Below are 19,665 nucleotides of genomic sequence, written 5' to 3'. Positions count from 1 at the left end.
ATAATTTCCTCAAACCGTAATTATAATCTTAATACAACCAAGCAAATTAAGAAAAAAATCTCCCCCATAGAAACATAATTTTTGAATGGAACTAAGAATATTGGAGTTTATATGCAAAAAGAAAACCTATCTTATATATGGATTATTAAACCACAGCTATTATATATACATTTTCATGGAACATTCCCAAACCATCAATATTTCCATAAAGGCACCCACTATTCTAAGTGCAGTTTGTTCTTAAACTATACTTTTCCATAAACTGCTTTTTTTTTTTTTTAAATAAAGTGTCTAAGTCAGTCTCACTTTAAGAAAAAAATCAGGGCCTAAAAGAACTAGCTGAGTCCTCACTGAATTTGATCAGCTTTCCAAAGAACCCAGGTAGCAGCCGCCATGTCTCTGTTCTGCTAGGGCAGCACCTGCCTGACTCTTTAAGATCAAATGGGACACAAACACCTCTATGAAACTTAGCTTCGTCACAATTCTTGTTGCAATTGTCCAGCATACATTTGTGCTGTTAATAAATTGATTCTTTCCCTTATTTTGCCAACTTTTAATCTTTCTTCTCCATACCAAACTGCCTGAAAATAGCCTATTTGTTTCTGACTTAAAAAATTGTAAGGCAATTCAACTGCTTTTTTTCCATGACGTTTTATCCTACAACCTGGGAAGTGCTGCATGATCAAAAACATGATTCATTTTAGAACGCTGTAATCTAGTCCAAATACTGTGACATCGGGCAACAAATGTCCTTCATTGTCATATAAAGAGAAGTCGACTCAGTTTTTACAATTGTTCCTTTAATTAATAAGACACATTTTGTTTATCGTTCTTATTGAACAAGCAGTTATCATTTGCAGATGTGAAAATCATAAGGAATCAACTCATTACTGATACTAAAAAATTCTTTTTGAAAACATAATATGGCATGAGCAGATGTAAATGTGCTACTGCCATTATTATGGTTATTATCACAGCTTAGTTATTTTTCCTATCATAGTATGCTTGACCAGGATAGGAGGGATCTTTAAATCTTATAAAGGCTTGATGTGTAACCCAGAAAATTTACTAGAAGAGGTGAATTTTTAACCCAGAGATTTTTTTCAAAAGTATTTATGCAAAATAAGGGGAGATAATCTGAATGGTAAATGACAAAAACGAGTCATACTAATCCTATCTACCTCAATAGAACTTCTTGTTCATGAATAAATCAATTAGGAATTTGCTCCCTGGGGTCTTTATCTGTGTGGGAAGCTGAACAAAGTTGAATAAACAGCCTTCAGCAGCATTGCCCCATAACCACATTATAATCCCAGAAACCTATGAAGTGTTTATCTGTCAAAAGGGACATGACATGTGATTGAGGAGGCTGAGAGGGCCAGATCAACCTGGATTTTCTAGGTAAACCCTAAAGACAATCACAAGTTCCTTGAAGGAAGTCAGGAGATGTGACAGCAGAGAGGAAGGGATGTGACCCGGGAGGCAACATTGAAACATTATAACTAGTAGTCAAGAAATGCTGGCGGCCCGGAAACTGAAAAAAATGCCCCTTTAGAGCCTCCAAAAGGAAGTGGCTTTGCCAACATCTTGGTTTTAGTCCTTTAAGGCTGACTTTCGAATTTTGACCTCCGTGGAACCCGCATGGGACCGAACTAGACCCTCTGCAAATGGTAGATAGTTGTGTAGCTGATTCTGTTTGAGGGGACCCTGGTAGTGGGGTCAGGATCTATCCCTGGTGCATGAGCTGGCTTTCTGGATCCCATTACCTATGGTCGGACCCCTTGCTCACTCTTCATGTAGGGGAGAGGAGCTTGGTCCTGCCTCAACTGAATGTACCAGGCTTTGCTGTCCCCTCATGGGAGGGGATGGAGGCAGCGGCAGTGGGGGGGGTATGTAAAATGAATTTAAAATTTTTTTAAATAGAAAAATAAAAAAAAGAAAAGAAAAAAAAAGAAAATTTAACCTCCAGAACTGTAAGAAGATAAATTTGTGTTGATACTAAAGTAAGTCACTTGTTACAACATCTACAGGTAGCAAGGTTTCTGTGATCTGAGGAAATACTGCACACTCTCAGGTTTGTAGAGTTTCATTTTGAAACAACCCTAATAAAATATTTTCTCACTGATTATTTGGAAGGTAATATTTTTCATTTTAAGAGATTGTTGGATATGTGCACATCTTCAATGAGAGACATCAAACATTAGTGGATATATCTTTTCATTTCTTTTACCAAGTTGAAGACAAACATTACTTTACTAATTTGTATGTTTGATAGCCAATGCTGTTCAAATTACAAAATGCAAGAATCTTCAGAAATCAGCTGCTATATTTATTAATCTACCTGAAAGAAAAAGAAACAGAAAAGAAAACAGAAAAAAAATCAAATTTTTTTGTCATTTTGCTAAACTTACGATGCTCTATTTTGAATTTTTCCATATTAGGAATAAACTTAATGTTTGCTGATGACTTATTTAGTTCATTAAGTCACTACCTATGACAACAGAACTTGTAGTTGTCCTTAGATATGAGAATTAATACCTTCATTCTTGTGATCCTTTAAAACAGCTCAGGGTCCAGTTCGTCATCCCTGACTTACTAAAACAAGAATATTAAAAAGGAAAAAAAAAAAAAAGAACAATAGAAAAAGAAAAGACTCCTCAATATGATTTACATTTAAAGATGTACTTAGAATTTCCTTCTGTTTTACCAAATAGCCCAATCATACATCTCAGTTGTCTGTCCAGGTAATATTTCACTGGTTATTTAGAAAGTCGGTTTTTATTCTAAGTGCTGTAAGGAGCTACATGGTCACGGTGGGTGTCCTGATTGTTAAGGCATATATCAGCCTGTGAAAGGCCAAGGGACACACACGCAGCACAGTCAGTGAAATCATTTATAGACATACCTAGGCATCAAAACGTTTCTGGAGGATGTAGCTGGTACTGGCTTGGGCGTGTGGAGAGCGAAGGAAGGAACTGTGGATTTAGAGAAACAACTGTGATCTGCTGAGCATGGGAAAATGAGTACCGAGGGCTTATCTCCACAAGGTCTTTCTCGTGCTCAGAAATGCTTCCCTATGTTTATTTGGGCTTTGTGTTTAAGGATTTTCTAAAAATTAAATATTTTCGTACAGATTCTTTACAAAGTTGCTCTCCAGAATAGTAACAGACTTAACACAATTCATTTCCTTTGCTTGGATCTTGAAAGCTGCTACTCAGGGTTATTAAGACACCATTTCCTTATGGTTTTCAGAGTGAATGGAACAACGTGGCATACTTTCAATTCTGTTGTTTTTAAATGTAAAACAAAACAAAAACAACGGCAAAACTTTGAAACTTTAGATCTTTGAATCTTCTTTCATACAATCTGATCACATTTACAGACGTGTCCAGGAGGCGATGATGGACAACATCAGTACCAACTCTATGTCACACAACTTCCTCGTATTCTTTAACAGCTCATAAACAATGTTCCATTTCACCAAAAGTTACAAAAGTTTCCACAATTTCCCTTAGCAAGCTGAAGCTCACTCTTCATTTGTCAATGTGCATAAAAGCTGCTTATAGCATAGCATGGTGTAAGCTATTTCTTAAGCAATAAATGGTTTGAGTCATCTATTTTGTCCTGAAATGCTATCTGTAGTTAACTGCATTGCTTATAAATGGCCATAGTAAATTCAGCATGAAAGAGAATATTACAGAAAAGACAGCAGCAGAAGCATTAGCATTATCTAATATTTATATATGTTATCAACAGAACACAGCAGTGAAACATTTAAATGCATATCAATGGGTACCATGTCTAAAAATTACTATAGTACCTATTTAGTGTAGTGGATATTTTTCTTAAAGAGTGCTTGCTGTAACTAGAACAGCATAATATGTGGTTTAGTACAGTTAATTCTTATTGATTAAATAATGTATTTATGTACTGAAGATAGTGAAAGGAGACAGGTAATTTTTTTCTTTTTTTGCTTCATTGTGATCCCAGATTTAACACGTAAGTGAAGGTTACAAAGGATCATGACATGTCATTAGTTAACTGAAATGGGCATCAACATATTGAAAAGACAGTCTTTGTACTGAAACAGCAAGATGGCACCAGATACATGTAATGCTACTGGCCTATGACTCAACGGGAGCCAGAGTCCAAAACTGTGCCCCTCATGTACAGTCAAGGCAACTACTCAAATTCAGAGAGAACTGCCCACATTTATGCTTATCTCTTACAAGTCGTCTGTAAAGCAAAATGGAAAAGAAAGAACAACAAATGCAATTGCTAAATACCTTTTTTTTTTTTTACAAGAGGTGCAAAAACAGTCATTTCTAACATTAAACTGCCATTTACAGTAGATTTTTGTACACCTGCAAAGACTTCAGTAATGATGGGGAAATGCCCAAGGCAAATAGTCTCCAAGTAGATATTTACACAATGTGAAATCAAATGTACCGTAGATACCGAGAAAATTATCTCATGTTATTATGAAATCGACCAAACATGATATAGCTTCATCATACAGAAAACCCGTAGGACCCCATCCCAAGCCTAAGTAAAAAGGAATCCCCCAGTTCCCTCTGCCCACTCGCCCACCATCTTCCTGTTACAAAGAATCAATGTCTAGATTACTCCCACCCACCCTCAGATAAAGTGCGCAGTCCATGGCAGACCATAGAATAATGCAACAGGAAAAGCCCCCGTTTGTATTATTATTTAAAAAATAAAATACAAACAACAAAAATAAAACAAAGATTGGAGAGAATTTGTTGATTCTCTCTATCTTGACAAAAAGATGCGAAGCGCGGGGCGCCCTGGTTGAGTGTCACTCATTTTAGTACACGTAGCCTTCGTTGTAGGGGTGGGGGTTGCAGCAACCCCCTTCTGGCATGTAGGCCATGCTCTCATCAAAGTGAGACAGAGGCACCGTGTCCTCCTCGTTGATGTGACGCTCCATGTCCGTCTTCAGCAGTGGGCGCTGGTTATCCGGAAAGGCCATGGAGAAAAGGGCTTCCGGGTCACACACAAATTTGTAGACATATCTCTCTCCTGCCACCTGGGAATATCATGGAAAAGCCCAGTGTCCCCGTCCCCACATGGGTAGGGGAGAGAGAAACAAACACAGATTAATACACCAGCAGGGATGGAGGGCAAAAGAGAACATTTGATTAAATAACAGATACATCTTCATGAGGGAAAGTCTTTACTTTGTGAAATAAACCACGGTTCAATCAAGGGAAACACAAAATGTTGAACTAGAGTAATAATTAATTTATTTCACAAATAGCTAGGGAACTCAGCAGTTTTCTTTTTTAACATGAAGGTGTACTAACACTGTCATTTGGGGAAGAAAAATCAACGATGTAATGCAAGCAATTTACACTGAAATTTTTGTTTTAAAGGTAATATCTATGCTTTGAAAACGTCTTTAAGGTTTACCTCCCCCTATTATATTTCTACAACTTGTAAGTTTTAAAAGGAAAATATGCTTTCTTCCTAATAAGACTAGACTAGTGATCACTAATTCCCAAGATGCACTGCTCCCCGCCCCCTTCATCTTTCCCCTGGCACTGTGTATTCTCATCTAAGAAAACCCCAAAGATACATAGCCTTATTTAAATGAAGGATGGAGCAAGAGGACATTATCCTGAGCACATCACTTTTTAAAATGAAGGCAAGATACATTAGATGAAGCTTAAGGATGTGTGTAAAGTGTCAAATTGAAGTAAGAGGCGTAAAAAAAAGTGAAAGGAATCTAAAATACACACTGGGAAGGGAGGAAATGAGAAAAGGAAATGTGACAACTGCCTGAAATAAAGGAGATGTAGCATAATTTGTAGGGAAAGACATGCCCCAAACTTAAGTTTTGAAGAGTAATGCATCTGTAGAAAATGATAAACAATTGAAGGAGACAAATGTACCCGCCATTAATAGACAATCCTGAGGAACTCAAGACTCTGGGGTGCAATGGGGAACAAAGGCAGTTAGTTCCTTGTGTTAACTTCGGTGTCGTGTGTGTGTGTGTGTGTGTGTGTGTGTGTGTGTGTGTGTGTCACCGTTTCAGAAAGCTGAAAAGGATTGAATGTCTCATGTTTCTGTGTCAAAGGGTCTTGCTAGTTGATTTGTGACCTGGGGAAACAGTGTGCTCACAGTTTATAAACTCTCTGTGCATGTTTGGGAGAGAAGGAATGACTGCCAAGGATTTCTGCTGCTCTGGACTCAGATTTGGAATATTTGTTGCCCTGAATTGAAGTAAAAGGAACCACATTAGAGTCCAAATTATCTGGATATGCAGAGGTTTGAAAGAGCCAACACTGAGCAATGTTTAGGAATCTGGAATGTTTCTTAAACTGCCCTTCAGTTCCTTGTCTTGTGAAATGGAGACAGGAAGGGCTCCTTGGAAAGCCAGCTGTGATACATAGAGGGAAGTCTCTAGCACATTGCAAAGCAAATAGAGGCATCTAGCATAATTCTCTTCCTTTGGTCCTCATTTAAAAAAAGTGAACTAATGAAATGACTGCAAAACTGAAAACCAGGCAGTATCAAACAAAAGCTGAGAGATAGTAAATCTTAGTTTGGTTTCTCTTTTTCTTTATTTTTCAAGGTATTTTCAGGAAATGAAAGTAAAATAAATACTTTATTCTGCATGCCTCTGAGTGTTTTATAGCCCACTGTGTTTAGCTTGGGGCTGCAAAAAAGAATTGTTTGCCTTAGGTATTGGACCTGTCATTTTGTCTAATGTGTTGAGGTTGTCTTTACTTGGAAGCGATGTAATAAAGGAAAAACATTTCATCATGAGGAATTTAAATGCTCAAGATGCAATTGAAATTATAAAATCTCCTAGGGAATTCTCCGTCTGCTTCCTTCTACTTTTCTCTAAATAAACAGTTTTAGTGTTACTCCTGTATTTATCCCACTGTTAGATATTGCTGAGTTTAGAATAGGAGCTGACAGACAGACAAAGTAAATGATGCCTTCCTTTGTTGGGGATACATTTCTCATAGTGTGAGAAATCCTGTATATTAGGTAAAACCTAAATGCAACAGTGCGATGAAAAAGCACAAGCATTTTGTGGAGGTTTCTCTCGGATGTAAACAGGGAGGTGGGTGTGCTGTCAAAGCCTAGACACATATTTAAATTGCAATTCAACTTTTAAAATTTCAAGATTGCTCAGCAGATAAAGGCACTTGACTCCAAGCCTGACAACCTGAGTTCAATCCCTGGGACCCACATAGTGGGAAGCCAGACCTGATCACTGCAAGTTGTCAGCTGACTTGCATACACATACTGAATAAATACAATATTTTTTTCAAAATTTGGAGGAGAGGGAATGGGGGCATATTTGACAAAGATAAAATATTTCTGTGTATGAATATTAAGTAAAATGAATAAAATGCCAAATGTAAAAGATAAAGTAAAAAAAAAGCAAACATTATACATTTTTATGAGTATTGCTAAATTTTTAACTAGATGTGCAGATATTTTATCTACAAAGAATAAGTTTTTTCCAATACTTCTTATTTCTATTTCAGAATTATTGAAATTAATTACCATTTAAAATGTTTTACTTGTATTAGCCCATTTCATTATTTGTATTTTATTCTCTAAGCTTCTAATTTAATTGTTCTTTGCATACATCACAAATGCCTAATTAAAGTTTTAAGCCAATGATCAAATATCATCATACAAAATTGGAATGTAATTCCCCATTATATAGCTTTTATGTAGTAAGAAGGGAAGGTAGTAAGACATAGAGGTCTTCTCAATAAACTATGCTACAATTTACTTAACCATTAGAAGGGTCCACACAGTAATAGATACAATGAAAAAGGCAGAACATTCTAGAAAGAACTCCCACAAGAGTCATGAGTGGTCTTAGAACAGAAGGGAAATGATTATACATATGCAAAGGTTAAAGGTACTTGCTAACATGGTAAGGGATCCTGGTTGGTTACCCAGCTACATGCACAGTCCAAGCTCTGCATGCTTACATGGTAAACAACCTGCCTTTCTTGTGCCAAACAGTGGCATCCAAAAAGTCTGTTCTGTGCTGTATTCACATCAAACTGTAGTGCCTAAATAAGCAGTAAACCACCCAAGGCTGAAGGAAATAATAACAAATATCCAAATGTTTTATCTTTATATATTCATTTATTCATGGCTCCCTTTATAAATGTTATATTTTAAGTACATTTTATCTTTATCCATGTTTTTGTATTTTACACAGAACAACTTTTAAATATTAAAAGAAGCTCATTTGAATTAAAATATGTTGAACTCTGTTCTATAACCACATAAGATGAAACATTTATTTCAAGTAAGTGGTTTGGGATATTAAACTGTCAAGTGATGAAATCAGGCAAGATATGGAGCAAGAAAAAAAGTGTTGTTTTTTTTTCTAATAAGTACAAGTGATGCCTGACTGTTTTAAGAATCAGAAAAAGAAAAATACAAGCATTTCAAAAACGTTTGACTGTGGAGTACAGCAAAATTGCAGCTTCTAGAGACATAGAGATCTAGAATTAATACTGAAATAACTTTTGTTTACCATGTGCAGTAAAGTGGAAACTTCCAGAAAGCTTCTCACTTGGTAGATAACATTATACATTTAATTCCAATGTCCATGACTTTTAAACAAACTTGCGATACTCCAAGCAGGAGCATCGACTAACATGGGTGAAAGCCTGGCTGGACCAAGGCAGTGATAATGTGACTTTAAGGTCTGACTTGGAGACCAGTGGTGGGCACATCACAGTGAGTTCGAATGTAATATCACCTCACCTTTTGCATGATCCCCTTCTCATAGTAATAGCGAAGAGAACGGCTAAGTTTGTCATAGTTCATAGCTGGCCTGTTCTTCTGAATGCCCCAACGCCGGGCCACCTGCCGCCAAAACAGAACCACAGTGTTAGTGTTCAGTCTTCGTCAATCACATTGTTCAGTGTTAGTGGCATGCACACACACACACACACACACACACACACACACACACACACACACACACACATTCATCAATGTTTGACTTCTAAACCCACAAAAACATGTCCAAATCCAAGGCATAAGGAAAGCAGCAACAGCCTTCGTGATCTGAGTTTCCTGTGTCCTGGTTTAAACCAGGCTTGCAGTCCTCTTTCTTAAACGTCACAATAGAATCCTTTGTCACCATTGTTTGGGGTAGAAATTAAATGGAAATAAGGGAATGTGTTTACATCAGAAAAGAACAGGCTGCAATTGACCAAAACAAGGCAGAGTTTCCCTTCTGCAATACACCATCAGTCTTTTCCTTCCTGAACTTTCAGACAAAAAATTCCAGCTTAAGAACTGCTTGCTTAATGATCCCTTTGTAAAGGTGTTTTATTGCATTTGTGACAAATCAGAGGAGAAAAAAAAAAACTGCTCAGATTGTGCAAAAGAAAGAAGAACTGGCAGTGTGTCAGCTGAGGAAACAGTATGCCGATTAAGAAGCTGAACTACAAATAATTGTTACCGAAAGTGGCCTCTGAAGAAAACTAGAGTCAACACCAAACTGGAAAATTAAGCTCATTTAGGAAACATTAATTGGGTACTAAAAATAAGATGGAAGTGGAAAAGTCACCATGTATATGGGGGGTTTGTTGTTTGTTTTTTAAGCAGAATGTCCAGTGTGGTTTAGTAAAGGTCTCAGAAGTATTTAGTATGTGGCCATGGTGGGGCTCTGGGTCTGGCTCAGGCACAGCTCTCCAGCAGAGCTAGGGAAGCACTTCCTCCCAGGGTGCCATTCCACCATCACACTGGGCTGATGAAGGCATAGAGAGAGCGAGGACCCTGCTTCTCCGACTCCAGTTGATGTCATGATCTCATTAATCCCCACTCTTTGGTAGGCTGAGGAGAAACCAGGCACTGCCTAAGCAAAGCCAGGAGAGCATTCTCCAACAGAACACAATCCTTTGTTTCCATGAAATTCCTAGTTGTTGTATCCCATACAAAGAAAGAACACCTCAAACCATCTCTGTTCCTCTCCTCGTCATTAGCATCAACCTTTCTGTTGTTTCCTGCACCCTTCAAAAACATTGATCCTTTCTGTCTTCCTGTCACTAATATGTATTCTTGGAATGAATATACAATGGTCTTTAATCACACAGGTTGGTATACTATTTTGAGAGTAAAGTGACATGATGGAGCAGGGACAAGACTATCCATTCGAGATAAAAGTCATAGTGGTGGGGCGGATACATCTTAATTTTCCACGAACTTTACAGTAAATATTCTAAGAACAGTGAATAGAGCAAGGAAAAGTGGCAATACAAAATAATTGCAAGCACCAGGGAGCTGAGTATGAGCCTGGGGTGATGGCAGGAGAATCAAGGGTTCCAGACTACCCTGGGCTACGAAACCCTGAGATGTCGATGAGAAAGGAAAGGAGGGGAAAACTCAAGGGAAGAGGGTGAGGAAAGAAAGAAGGAAAGGAGAGAGAGAGGGAGGGAGGGAGGGAGGGAAGGAAGGAAGGAAGGAAGGAAGGAAGGAAGGAAGGAAGGAAGGAAGGAAGGAAAGAAGGAAGGAAGAACAGGAGGAGTGAGTTTTGGTTTTGGTTTTTAAATAAAATCTTTCAAAAGTGCAGCAGTGATGTCAGTGGCTCAGTAGAGACACAACCCACCATACAACATGCAAATCTTGGGGAATGCAAAAAAAGTTGCTAAGCAACAACTCCCCAAAACATTCATTTACAAATGAGACTTTACTAGAGTTTTAGCAGAGTTCACTTCAAAGCTAAAATGCAACAAACTTTAAGGCACCATAGAAGTCTCTGGAGAGACTCATGTGATAGTTGCAAGTACTGTAAGAGAGAGTCGTAAGATTTTGGTCCCTATAATGCCAACTAATTCTCAGCACTATGAATTATTAGCCCAGGCTTTAACAAGTATGTACTTTGACTTTTCCTCATCATAACTGACACAAAGTAAAGGAAAAAAGACAACAATATGCCTATATGTTGTAGACAAATGGGTCTAAAATAATAGGAAGGATAAAGCTTTGAGACCACCCAAAACTTGACCAAGTACACTTGATCCCCATAAACACCACCAATGTCATACATGGTGTCCCTTAAAACTAAGGTATAATTTTCAACATGAAGTCTCAACGGTGAGGCCAACACTTCCAATGACTTTCTCATGAAGTACTTTCAAGTAAGAGCTTACCCTGTTAGGAAATAGCATAAAGAGTAAAGCAGCATGGCACTCACCCTTGTCAAGTACATGAAGTGAGTCAATGTAGTCATCTTTTTTATTATATTAGTAAATGTATCTTTTTGGTGTTGGTGTTCGAACTCAGGGCCCTGTGTGTGTCAGCCAAGCACTGTATCAGTAACCTACATCATGGGACAGTGAAACCTAGAATTGGGGTCTGGCAATCTAACTTCCTGGTATTCATCAAGAATGTGGCATGAAATTTGGTAGGTGTCTTTCTATGTTAAGGAATATTTCTAGAAACAATTCCCTAGCACCACTGATTAATTTGGAAATAATATACCATTATCTCAAATATCTGAAAGAGTTTGCTAATGCCATCCAAGCTCACCGAGCAGATAAGCAGGACATATTCGGAAGTTCACTCATTATCATTTTAAACTAAGAGGTGAAACATGAGAAAATAAAACCTGTGAGAAGTACAATAGGGTGGCTTCCAAGACATCATTCATGGACTGTGGGAGTCAACACTGAAAGATCAGTTATGTAGCAGAGGATAAGAGAGGGGCTGTGGTCCACTCAGAAGAAAATAATTCACAGATCCTTTCCAAAGAAGAAATGGGAAAAGACAACACAGTCATTGTCTGGTGGTGAGTGTGAGTTAGGCAGCAATCAAAAAGAGGATACTGCATTCTTCATTTGTGTGTGTGGGGGGGGTCAGACACTGATGACAGTGTCTTCCTCAACCACTGTTGACCTCACTTTTGGAGACAGGGTTCTCTCACTAAACCTGGATCATGCTGATTCAGTCTGCCTCTAGAGCATTGGGATTAAAGGTATATCCTGTCACACCTGGCTTTTAGCATGGCTGCTGAGAACAGAAATCAAATCTTCATGCTTGTGCAGAAGCACATTATTTACTGAGCCGTCTTCCCACGCCCCTCGGAAAGGATGTTGAACAAGAGTTTTGGAGACATGTAGTACCTATTGCACAATTCCCACTGAGCTAGTTACCATTTGGAAACAGTCAACTGACTGAATTACTGGGTCTTGCTTTTGACTTTATGCACCTGTGACAGCAGAGTTGTTGAAATGTCAGCTGTATGAAACAGACCTGATTGCATATCTCTCTCACATTTAAATGATCACAAAAACTCAGAATGATGGCACTAACTGGCCAGCTGGTCAGATCTTCCATTCTTCTATCCAGAATCAAACATCTAAATGCCATGGGTGGTTGTATGCAGAACTTAATCCCTCTTAGAATGTGGGCTCTTCTGAGGGGCTCAAATGTTACTGACATCATTCAGTAATGCCTCCTGTCCTAACAAATGTGACAAAAGTAAAATGTTCTGTTTCTGCTGAGTTTATTTTAATCACAGGTGGTGGGAAATGGCTGTTTAACTGACATAAATCCCTGTTGAACTTCCCTAGTCCAAATCTTGCTTTGATTATTAAAATCTTCCATGACGGGGAGGACACATTCCCATTATGGTAAAGGCCTCTGAGATTATTTTGCTAGGCATCTTTAGTCTCGGTGGCCTGCACCATATTCTTGTGGTTCTTCTCTTACATCAATTAAGTACATCTACAGAAAACCAAAGATTCTTTACAGCCAAATGGAGCTTTAAATACACTACAAAACTGAAACACCCAAACATTTAGCAGTGGTATTTTCCACTCTTGATTCCTCTGTGTGTGTGGTGTGAAGTCAGGACTCTACTGCAAAACCAGCCCTCTGAACAGATGCAAACTGTTGCAAACTGGGAGAGACTATTGCCTTCAATAGTAAAAACCACGAAATCAATAACTTTACATTGTTTTGACCTACTTTCAAAGTTAAAATATGTCTATACAGTTTTCAAGCTTTTTATATACTTTTCTGGCATATTAACCAAGTCTGTTTATATTATAGGAAATTTTGGCTTCCTATTCAGAATCTACTAGACTCACCTCTTCAGGCTCAATCAATTTAAATTCCATGCCTCGTCCAGTCCAGGCAATGAAATGAGAGTTGGAAGGGTCATCCAGAAGAGCTACCAAAAACTGCCAAAGCTGAAGGGATCCTCGCCTCTGGTATGTGGGTCCTTCCCGGTACATTCCTGGCTCTTGCTTAATATCCCCTAAGTTTAAAAAAAACAACTATTATCAGCAACATTATGTCATTCATATAAAATTTACACCAAATCTACCATGGAAACAGTTAAACACAATCACTTCATGGATTTTGTAACAATGCTATTAAATACAGATTTAAAATAATCAAATGACTAAATGTAAGCCAACAATCTACAGAAACTTAGAAACTTGCAAACAGGATAACAACATGCATTCTCATTAATATAAATGCACCAGTAAGGAGTTAAGTTCATAAGTACCATTTACTTATAAAAACCTAGGATAATTGTCTGTCTTTCATTCACGTCTTTATAAACCATCGAACTTAATCACACTCCTTTGCTTCGTAACTCCCGTTTGTCTGTCTCAGAAGGTGTAATCAGCTTTAAGTTCTGGGCATTTTATTTGTATAAATTAATTTCTACAAATTGTAATTTGCAAATATCTATTGACCCATACATGACAAACTACTGTAAATCTCAGAGCACATAATTCAAGGTAAATTTGGCAATATCATAAAGTGTGAGTGGCCTCCACTTTCTATGAATTCTGACACTCATGGGGCATCAACAACGTCATGGTCCCACCTAAAACGCCTTCCTCCGGAACCCACCGCTTTTCACTGGCCAACAAAGGAAACAACATTCTTGAGGAATCTTACCTGCCTTTCACTCATTTTTAGTTTCTTGGTCTTTTGTTTTGTTGTGTTTTTTTGAGACAGGGTTTCTCTGTGTAGCCTGGTCCATCCTGGAACTTGCTCTGTAGACCAGGCTGGCCTGGAACTAAAAGATCTTCCTGCCTCTGCTGCCTGAGCCCTGGAATTAAAGGCGGTCTCCACCGCCCAGGTTTGTTGATGTTTCTTTTAAAAGGTCAATTTAAAATGTATACACAGGGTTGGGGATTTAGCTCAGTAGTAAAGTGCTTGCCTAGCAAATGCAAGGCCCTGGGTTCGATCCTCAGCTCCAACAAAGAAAAAAAAAATGTATACACATTGCCAGGTGGTAGTGGTGATGGTGGTGGTGCACGCCTTTAATCTCAGCACTCAGGAGGCAGAGCCAGGCAGATGTCTGTGAGAGATCCAGGACAGGCACCAAAAACCCTGACTCAAAAAAAAAAAAAAAAAAAAAAAAGTTTGGCCCAGAGACCTTGGGGAGAATGAAGCACTACTGAAAAAAAGGGAGAGAGAGAGAGAGAAATGATTTCTGAGAGAAATGATTTTTAAAGATATAATCTCCAGGACAGAGACCTACACCCATTAGAAGAGGGGGAGGAATAATTGTAGGAGCCAGGGGTTCCTACAGGACACCAGGAGAACACAGTCCACAGAATGAGCTAAGCAGGGCTTATTGGGGCTCACAGAGACTGAAGAGGCAACCATGGGGTCTGTTTGGGCCTGCACTAGGTCCTCTGCATAAAAGCTGTGGGCTTTTGTTGGACTCCTAACAGTGGGAGTCGGGTTGTCTCTGACTCTTTTGCCCGCTCTTGGGACCCTTTTCCTCCTACTGGGTTGCCTCCATCCTTAATACGAGGGTGTATACCTCGTCTTACTGCATCATGTAATACCATGTTTGGTGGATAACCCTAAGAGGGTCCACCCTTTTTTCAGAAAGGAAGGGAAATGGAGGAACAGTGGAACTGGGTGGGGAGGACTAGGAGAAGGAGAAGAAGGAGAAGCTGCAGTCAGAATGTATTGTGTGAGCGAAGAATGAATAATACAAAAAGGAATGTATATACCAGAACATTCTGTAAAATAAATGTTTTAAGAAAAAAAAAGTGAGCTCTATTTACCTGGTATAGAAAAGCGTAAGAATCGAATATGAATAAAGATGTTAACAATGCCTTTGCTATACAACTGTCTTGGCTTTTCAAAGCAAAAAGCCAAACCAGAAGATTTTGTGCTGTGACCACGAATCATTTCCTTCTAACTCCAGCCATGCATCTCAAAACTAAGTGGACCTGCCTGCAACCGGTACTGCATGGCTAATGCTGCAGGATAGACCAGACCTCTTCTTTGCTGAAGAAACCATTCAGGCAGATTATAGTCAAGGAGCTCTACTCACACTAAGTGTGACAACAAAATAAACTAAATCACAAACTTTCTAAGAATTTCCAGTAGTTAGTAAGTAGGAACACACTTCATCACATCATCAGAAAAGAAAAGCTGTACTTAAACAGTGACACAAACACACACAATCGTCCAGTTAACAGCCACTAAAAAATCATGAAATCCTTTCATCTTAACCAGGCAATAGAGGAGTGAATCGTCATGTTGATTTCAAAGTCAGTTTTATTTATCTGAGATTTTTCCTGCTATTATTTACAATTTTTTTTTTTCATGGAGGCAAGTGGACAATCATGTAGAGTGAAACCTTGTGAGATGTAGTTTCTATGGTTGCTGTGTATAAATGTGACTTATTCAACTAGCTACATGCAAAAAAAAAATCCCCTCTGCTCTTCTTTTTGTTCTCTAATACTGAAAAGTGTAAGACATATGCTATCTATCTATCTATCTATCTATCTATCTATCTATCTATCTGTCTGTATATGTTTAAAATGAAATTGCAGCATTTAAAGTCAAAGCAAGCAAACCAGGACGGCCAGTTCCCTAAGCTCCAGCATTCTATTTTGCCATAGTTTTAAGATAATTTCCCTCTTTATATACCCTTACTGAGTTTGAGATTATTCAACACATGAAACGCACAATAACTAAAAAGAAGAAACAAATGACATTCCAAAAGCAAGTTTGAGGCTCCATGTCAACAGAAAAGGAGGACTTTTAAGAACTGCGATGGCATGCTAATAGGGGTAGTTACCACAACTCACATTTCTAAAATAGAAGAGTATGTAACTACTACAGAAGGAAGCCAAAGGGGTGCTTCCCTTGCGGTTCATGTCCATGACCTTTAATAAATTTAGCCATCTTAAGGGAGGCTAAGGAAATAGATTTTCCTAAAACTCACCCTGCTTTCCAAAAACTACAAGAGCAGCAAGAAGCTTGGCGGTTAAGCCCTCAAGTAATTATGTGAGACTGAATAACAATCTGAGCATGCACTCTGCTGTTTAAATAATGACAATTAAAAACTCTGAGAGCGCCCAAGTCATTACAGCCGAGATCCACAAAGTTTTTGCAATCAGCTAATCAGAGGGCCCCTGCTCATTTCCTGTCTGACAATCAAAGCAGGAAATATGGAGACCACTCTGAAGACCCAGTAAGTGAATCAACTGTTCCCTTTTCCTCCAACCTTCCTTGTAAATGTCGGCTTCTGCCACCACGCTTGTCAAGAAAAGAAGACTCTATCTAGTTTGACGCTCTTTTCTAATATCTGGGACCCTTTCATTGCACTATTGAGAGATATTTAAAAGGTAATGCTTTCCTAACTTCCTTTTAAGCAATTACGACATAATGCTACATTAGTAATGTACATCTTCCTTGGTGGGAGTGTGGGGGCAAGCAATCAGGAAACTCAATGGGCAGTTATGTTGTTCTTGGGCTCCATAATGCATCTTTTCATGAACAATAAAAAGAAAGGAGGCTGCATTAGTCATCAGTGCATCCACAGTAGCATGCTTTCTGTTCTGCTTTGTTAATTACAGGATCAGCTTTCAGTAAATCTCAAATAACAAGCTGCATGCGCTCAGCAGGGCAATGGAAAGATGCCTTGCTCTGCACAAAGCGCAGCAACAATGACGTTCTTCAGTCCCATCTCCAAAAAAAAAGGGGGGGGGCTCTCATGGAACCAAAGAAAAGAGAGAAACAAAGGGAGCGGGGAGCAAAGGGAACGTTCAGTTTGCTCGCTTGTCCTTAGTGCGTGATAAAGGACGTGCACAGAAACCTCTAAGTGCAAATGTTAACTGCTTTCAGAAGAGGAAAGTGTGATCTGTACTCCTAAAAATCAAATGATGAAACTGAGAGAAACCCACCATCGAACTTCTCTGGAACAACGCAGGTGTCGTCATAGAATTGCCGGGGGCCCTTTTCAAACATGCAGCCTGTGGGGGGAGAGCGGGACATGGTTATTAATGATAGAATATGAAATTAAACTTCAAAGTATTTTTTTGGGGGTGGGGGTGGAGTTGTGAGACAGGGTTTATCTGTGTAACAGTCCTGGCTGTCCTGGAACTCTCTTTGTAGACCAGGCTGGCCTCGAACTCCCTGAGATCCACCTGCCTCTGCATCCGAAGTGCTGGGATTAAAGGTGTGTGCCACAACCGCCCCACCCACCTAAACTCTTTAATCACTAACACAAGAAGATACTTTGAAAAAGATTCTGCCACGTTCCAGCTGTTTGATATTGGACACATTAGTTTGGCTGTTTGCCTCAGTTTCCCCATCTATCAAGGGGGATGAGAGTAATAGTGCTTTTGTAAGGACTGATGATTTCCGTGCACTCCAATTTAGAAGGGTGCCATAGCACAGTGATGTGTAACCATCAGAGATTTTTAACTGCTGACCTAAGCATAGACCTTACCAAAGTATTGGCAGACCTAGGCTTTATAATGCATTGTTTTGTTTTCTGGTTTGTTTCATTATTCAAGAAAGGGACAGCAACGTGAATTTCTGGGATTGTCCTTGATTTCTGGTATCGCCCCTGGTGCTCTGAAACTGATTTAGTTTACCCTTTACTTCCTTGTGGAAATACCTTGGGAAGCTAAGCTTCTCACTTCAAAATCCTTTTTATTATACTTTGTGCGTGTGCTGTGCACACATCCCAGCACGGGCCTGAAGGACAGGCTGTGGCAGTGAGCTCTCTCCCTCCGCCATGTGGGTTTGTGCATTGAACTCTGCTGCTAGGCTGGGTAGCAAGCACATTTATTCACTTAGTCATGTGACTCACCAATCCCTTCTCTTCATTAATACCCGAGAGAGTAAGAAAGGGGGTTTTATCATTGTTTTTGTTTTGTGCTGTACAACACCTCAGCTCACAGAAAAAGTAAAACTGATATCTTTTAATAATCATTTTCTCTCTCTCATGTACTTGCCTTCACCTAATTGTCACCTTTAATTATAGGAAGAAATTGTGTACAATTTAAACATAGCTTTATTCATCAAATACAATGTTCTCTATGGTAGGTTTATAATATTAACAACATCAGCAAAAGCAATTACACACATTGGTACAAAGCTTTTGCTCTCAAGTATTTTAAAATTTATTGTCATCTGCTGTCAGTTAAACATTGATTAATATCATTCATATAAAATCATGAATATTAATCCTAACTGAAAAGGTTGTGTCTAAGGCAATTTTAAAGAACAAACATGTTGTTTAAGTCATAGTTCCAGGAATCCCTCAGTGGAGATAATATCCAGATAAAATCATTTCTTGTCTATTACTTTGCAGATGTCAAAATCTATTAGAGCAGAGAGTTCCACTGTGGCTACCTGAAACAGTAACTCCTTCTCTGCACAGCTTATGTGAATCCATTCTTAACAATTACTTTTCCAAAAGGTACAAAATCCAGGCGAAATCAATCTACCATGTTTTACTACAAAACTGTCACTTCGGTTTATAAAGTTATAGCTGAATATTCTCCAGGATATATGTCGGCAGAGTGGAGGAAGATGTGTAATCTGTAAGGAGCAATTTCTAGTTTAAAAGTTTGCCAGGTGCTGGCAGGAAAGAACACAGTTATTTGTGTGGAAAAGACTTAGGCTAATAACCAAGTACGAGCTACCAGGATATCAAAGACCATCCTTTCATTTTCCAAAGACAGAGTGTGGGGGTTGTTGTTTTGGTGTTTTTGTTGTCATTGTTCTTTTATTCCTGTTTGTTTGTTTGTTTTTGGCCTTACTAGGGACTGAAGCCAAGGCCTTGGGTCTATTGGTCAAGCACTCTGCCACTGATCATTCCCAACCCCAAAGGATAATTTTCAAAATAATGTTTTAGGATCACAAATGCATTTTCCCAAAGCATACAATGAATGAGTAAGTCAATCCAATTTTGGAATGGGTGATTATTTTTAATGTTATTATAAGGAATTTTAAAACATGGAGAACTTAACTTCTGTTCTGCTTGGATGAGCCAGGAAGCCTTCTTGCCTCATATAAATGGAGTGGCAGCTAGGCACTTCTGAAAGAAGAAACAAAATTTGTCAAAGAGAGGTAGGTTAGAAGAGCAGGACAGGTGGAAGGTAGAGAGAAATGAACAGAAACATCAAGAGTCCGGAAGAGTGAGTCTGTCAGTACACGGGGAACATTTTCAGGGGGCCTCCAAGAACTTATAGCTCAAGGTATTACAGTGAAGCTTGACTCTTCAGTAAGCAGGTGAACATACTTTTACCAACTCAACTCTACTGAAGCTCAGCAATACCACACTATGTCACACCAGTCTGTTTAAGGGCAAGTGGAATTAATTTATATACTCCACATTATTCTGGCTATGCACACTGC

The 19,665-nt window shown here is 38.8% G+C and overlaps 1 protein-coding gene across 6 annotated transcripts in view; it reads right to left on the bottom strand.

Annotated features, from left to right (window-relative positions):
- Nucleotides 1–251: 251 nt before the first annotated feature.
- The window catches only part of Etv1 (ETS variant transcription factor 1), a 90,512-nt gene continuing 71,098 nt past the window's right edge, over nt 252–19,665 (bottom strand). For all 6 annotated transcript variants that reach the window (XM_037210505.1, XM_028872284.2, XM_028872285.2 and 3 more), the window contains 5 exons: nt 19,277–19,345; nt 17,199–17,267; nt 13,113–13,282; nt 8,776–8,877; nt 252–5,050 (listed from right to left, as the gene is read on the bottom strand). In XM_037210505.1, coding sequence (XP_037066400.1) covers nt 4,829–5,050; nt 8,776–8,877; nt 13,113–13,282; nt 17,199–17,267; nt 19,277–19,345 — 632 coding nt within the window. In that variant the 3' untranslated portion in view covers nt 252–4,828. The remainder of the gene's footprint in view (nt 5,051–8,775; nt 8,878–13,112; nt 13,283–17,198; nt 17,268–19,276; nt 19,346–19,665) is intronic.

The sequence above is a fragment of the Peromyscus leucopus genome, chromosome 14, assembly GCF_004664715.2.
Source record: "Peromyscus leucopus breed LL Stock chromosome 14, UCI_PerLeu_2.1, whole genome shotgun sequence".
NCBI lineage: Eukaryota > Metazoa > Chordata > Mammalia > Rodentia > Cricetidae > Peromyscus > Peromyscus leucopus.
Note: the sequence above shows the minus strand (reverse complement) of the source record. Positions and strands in the feature narration are given on the sequence as shown.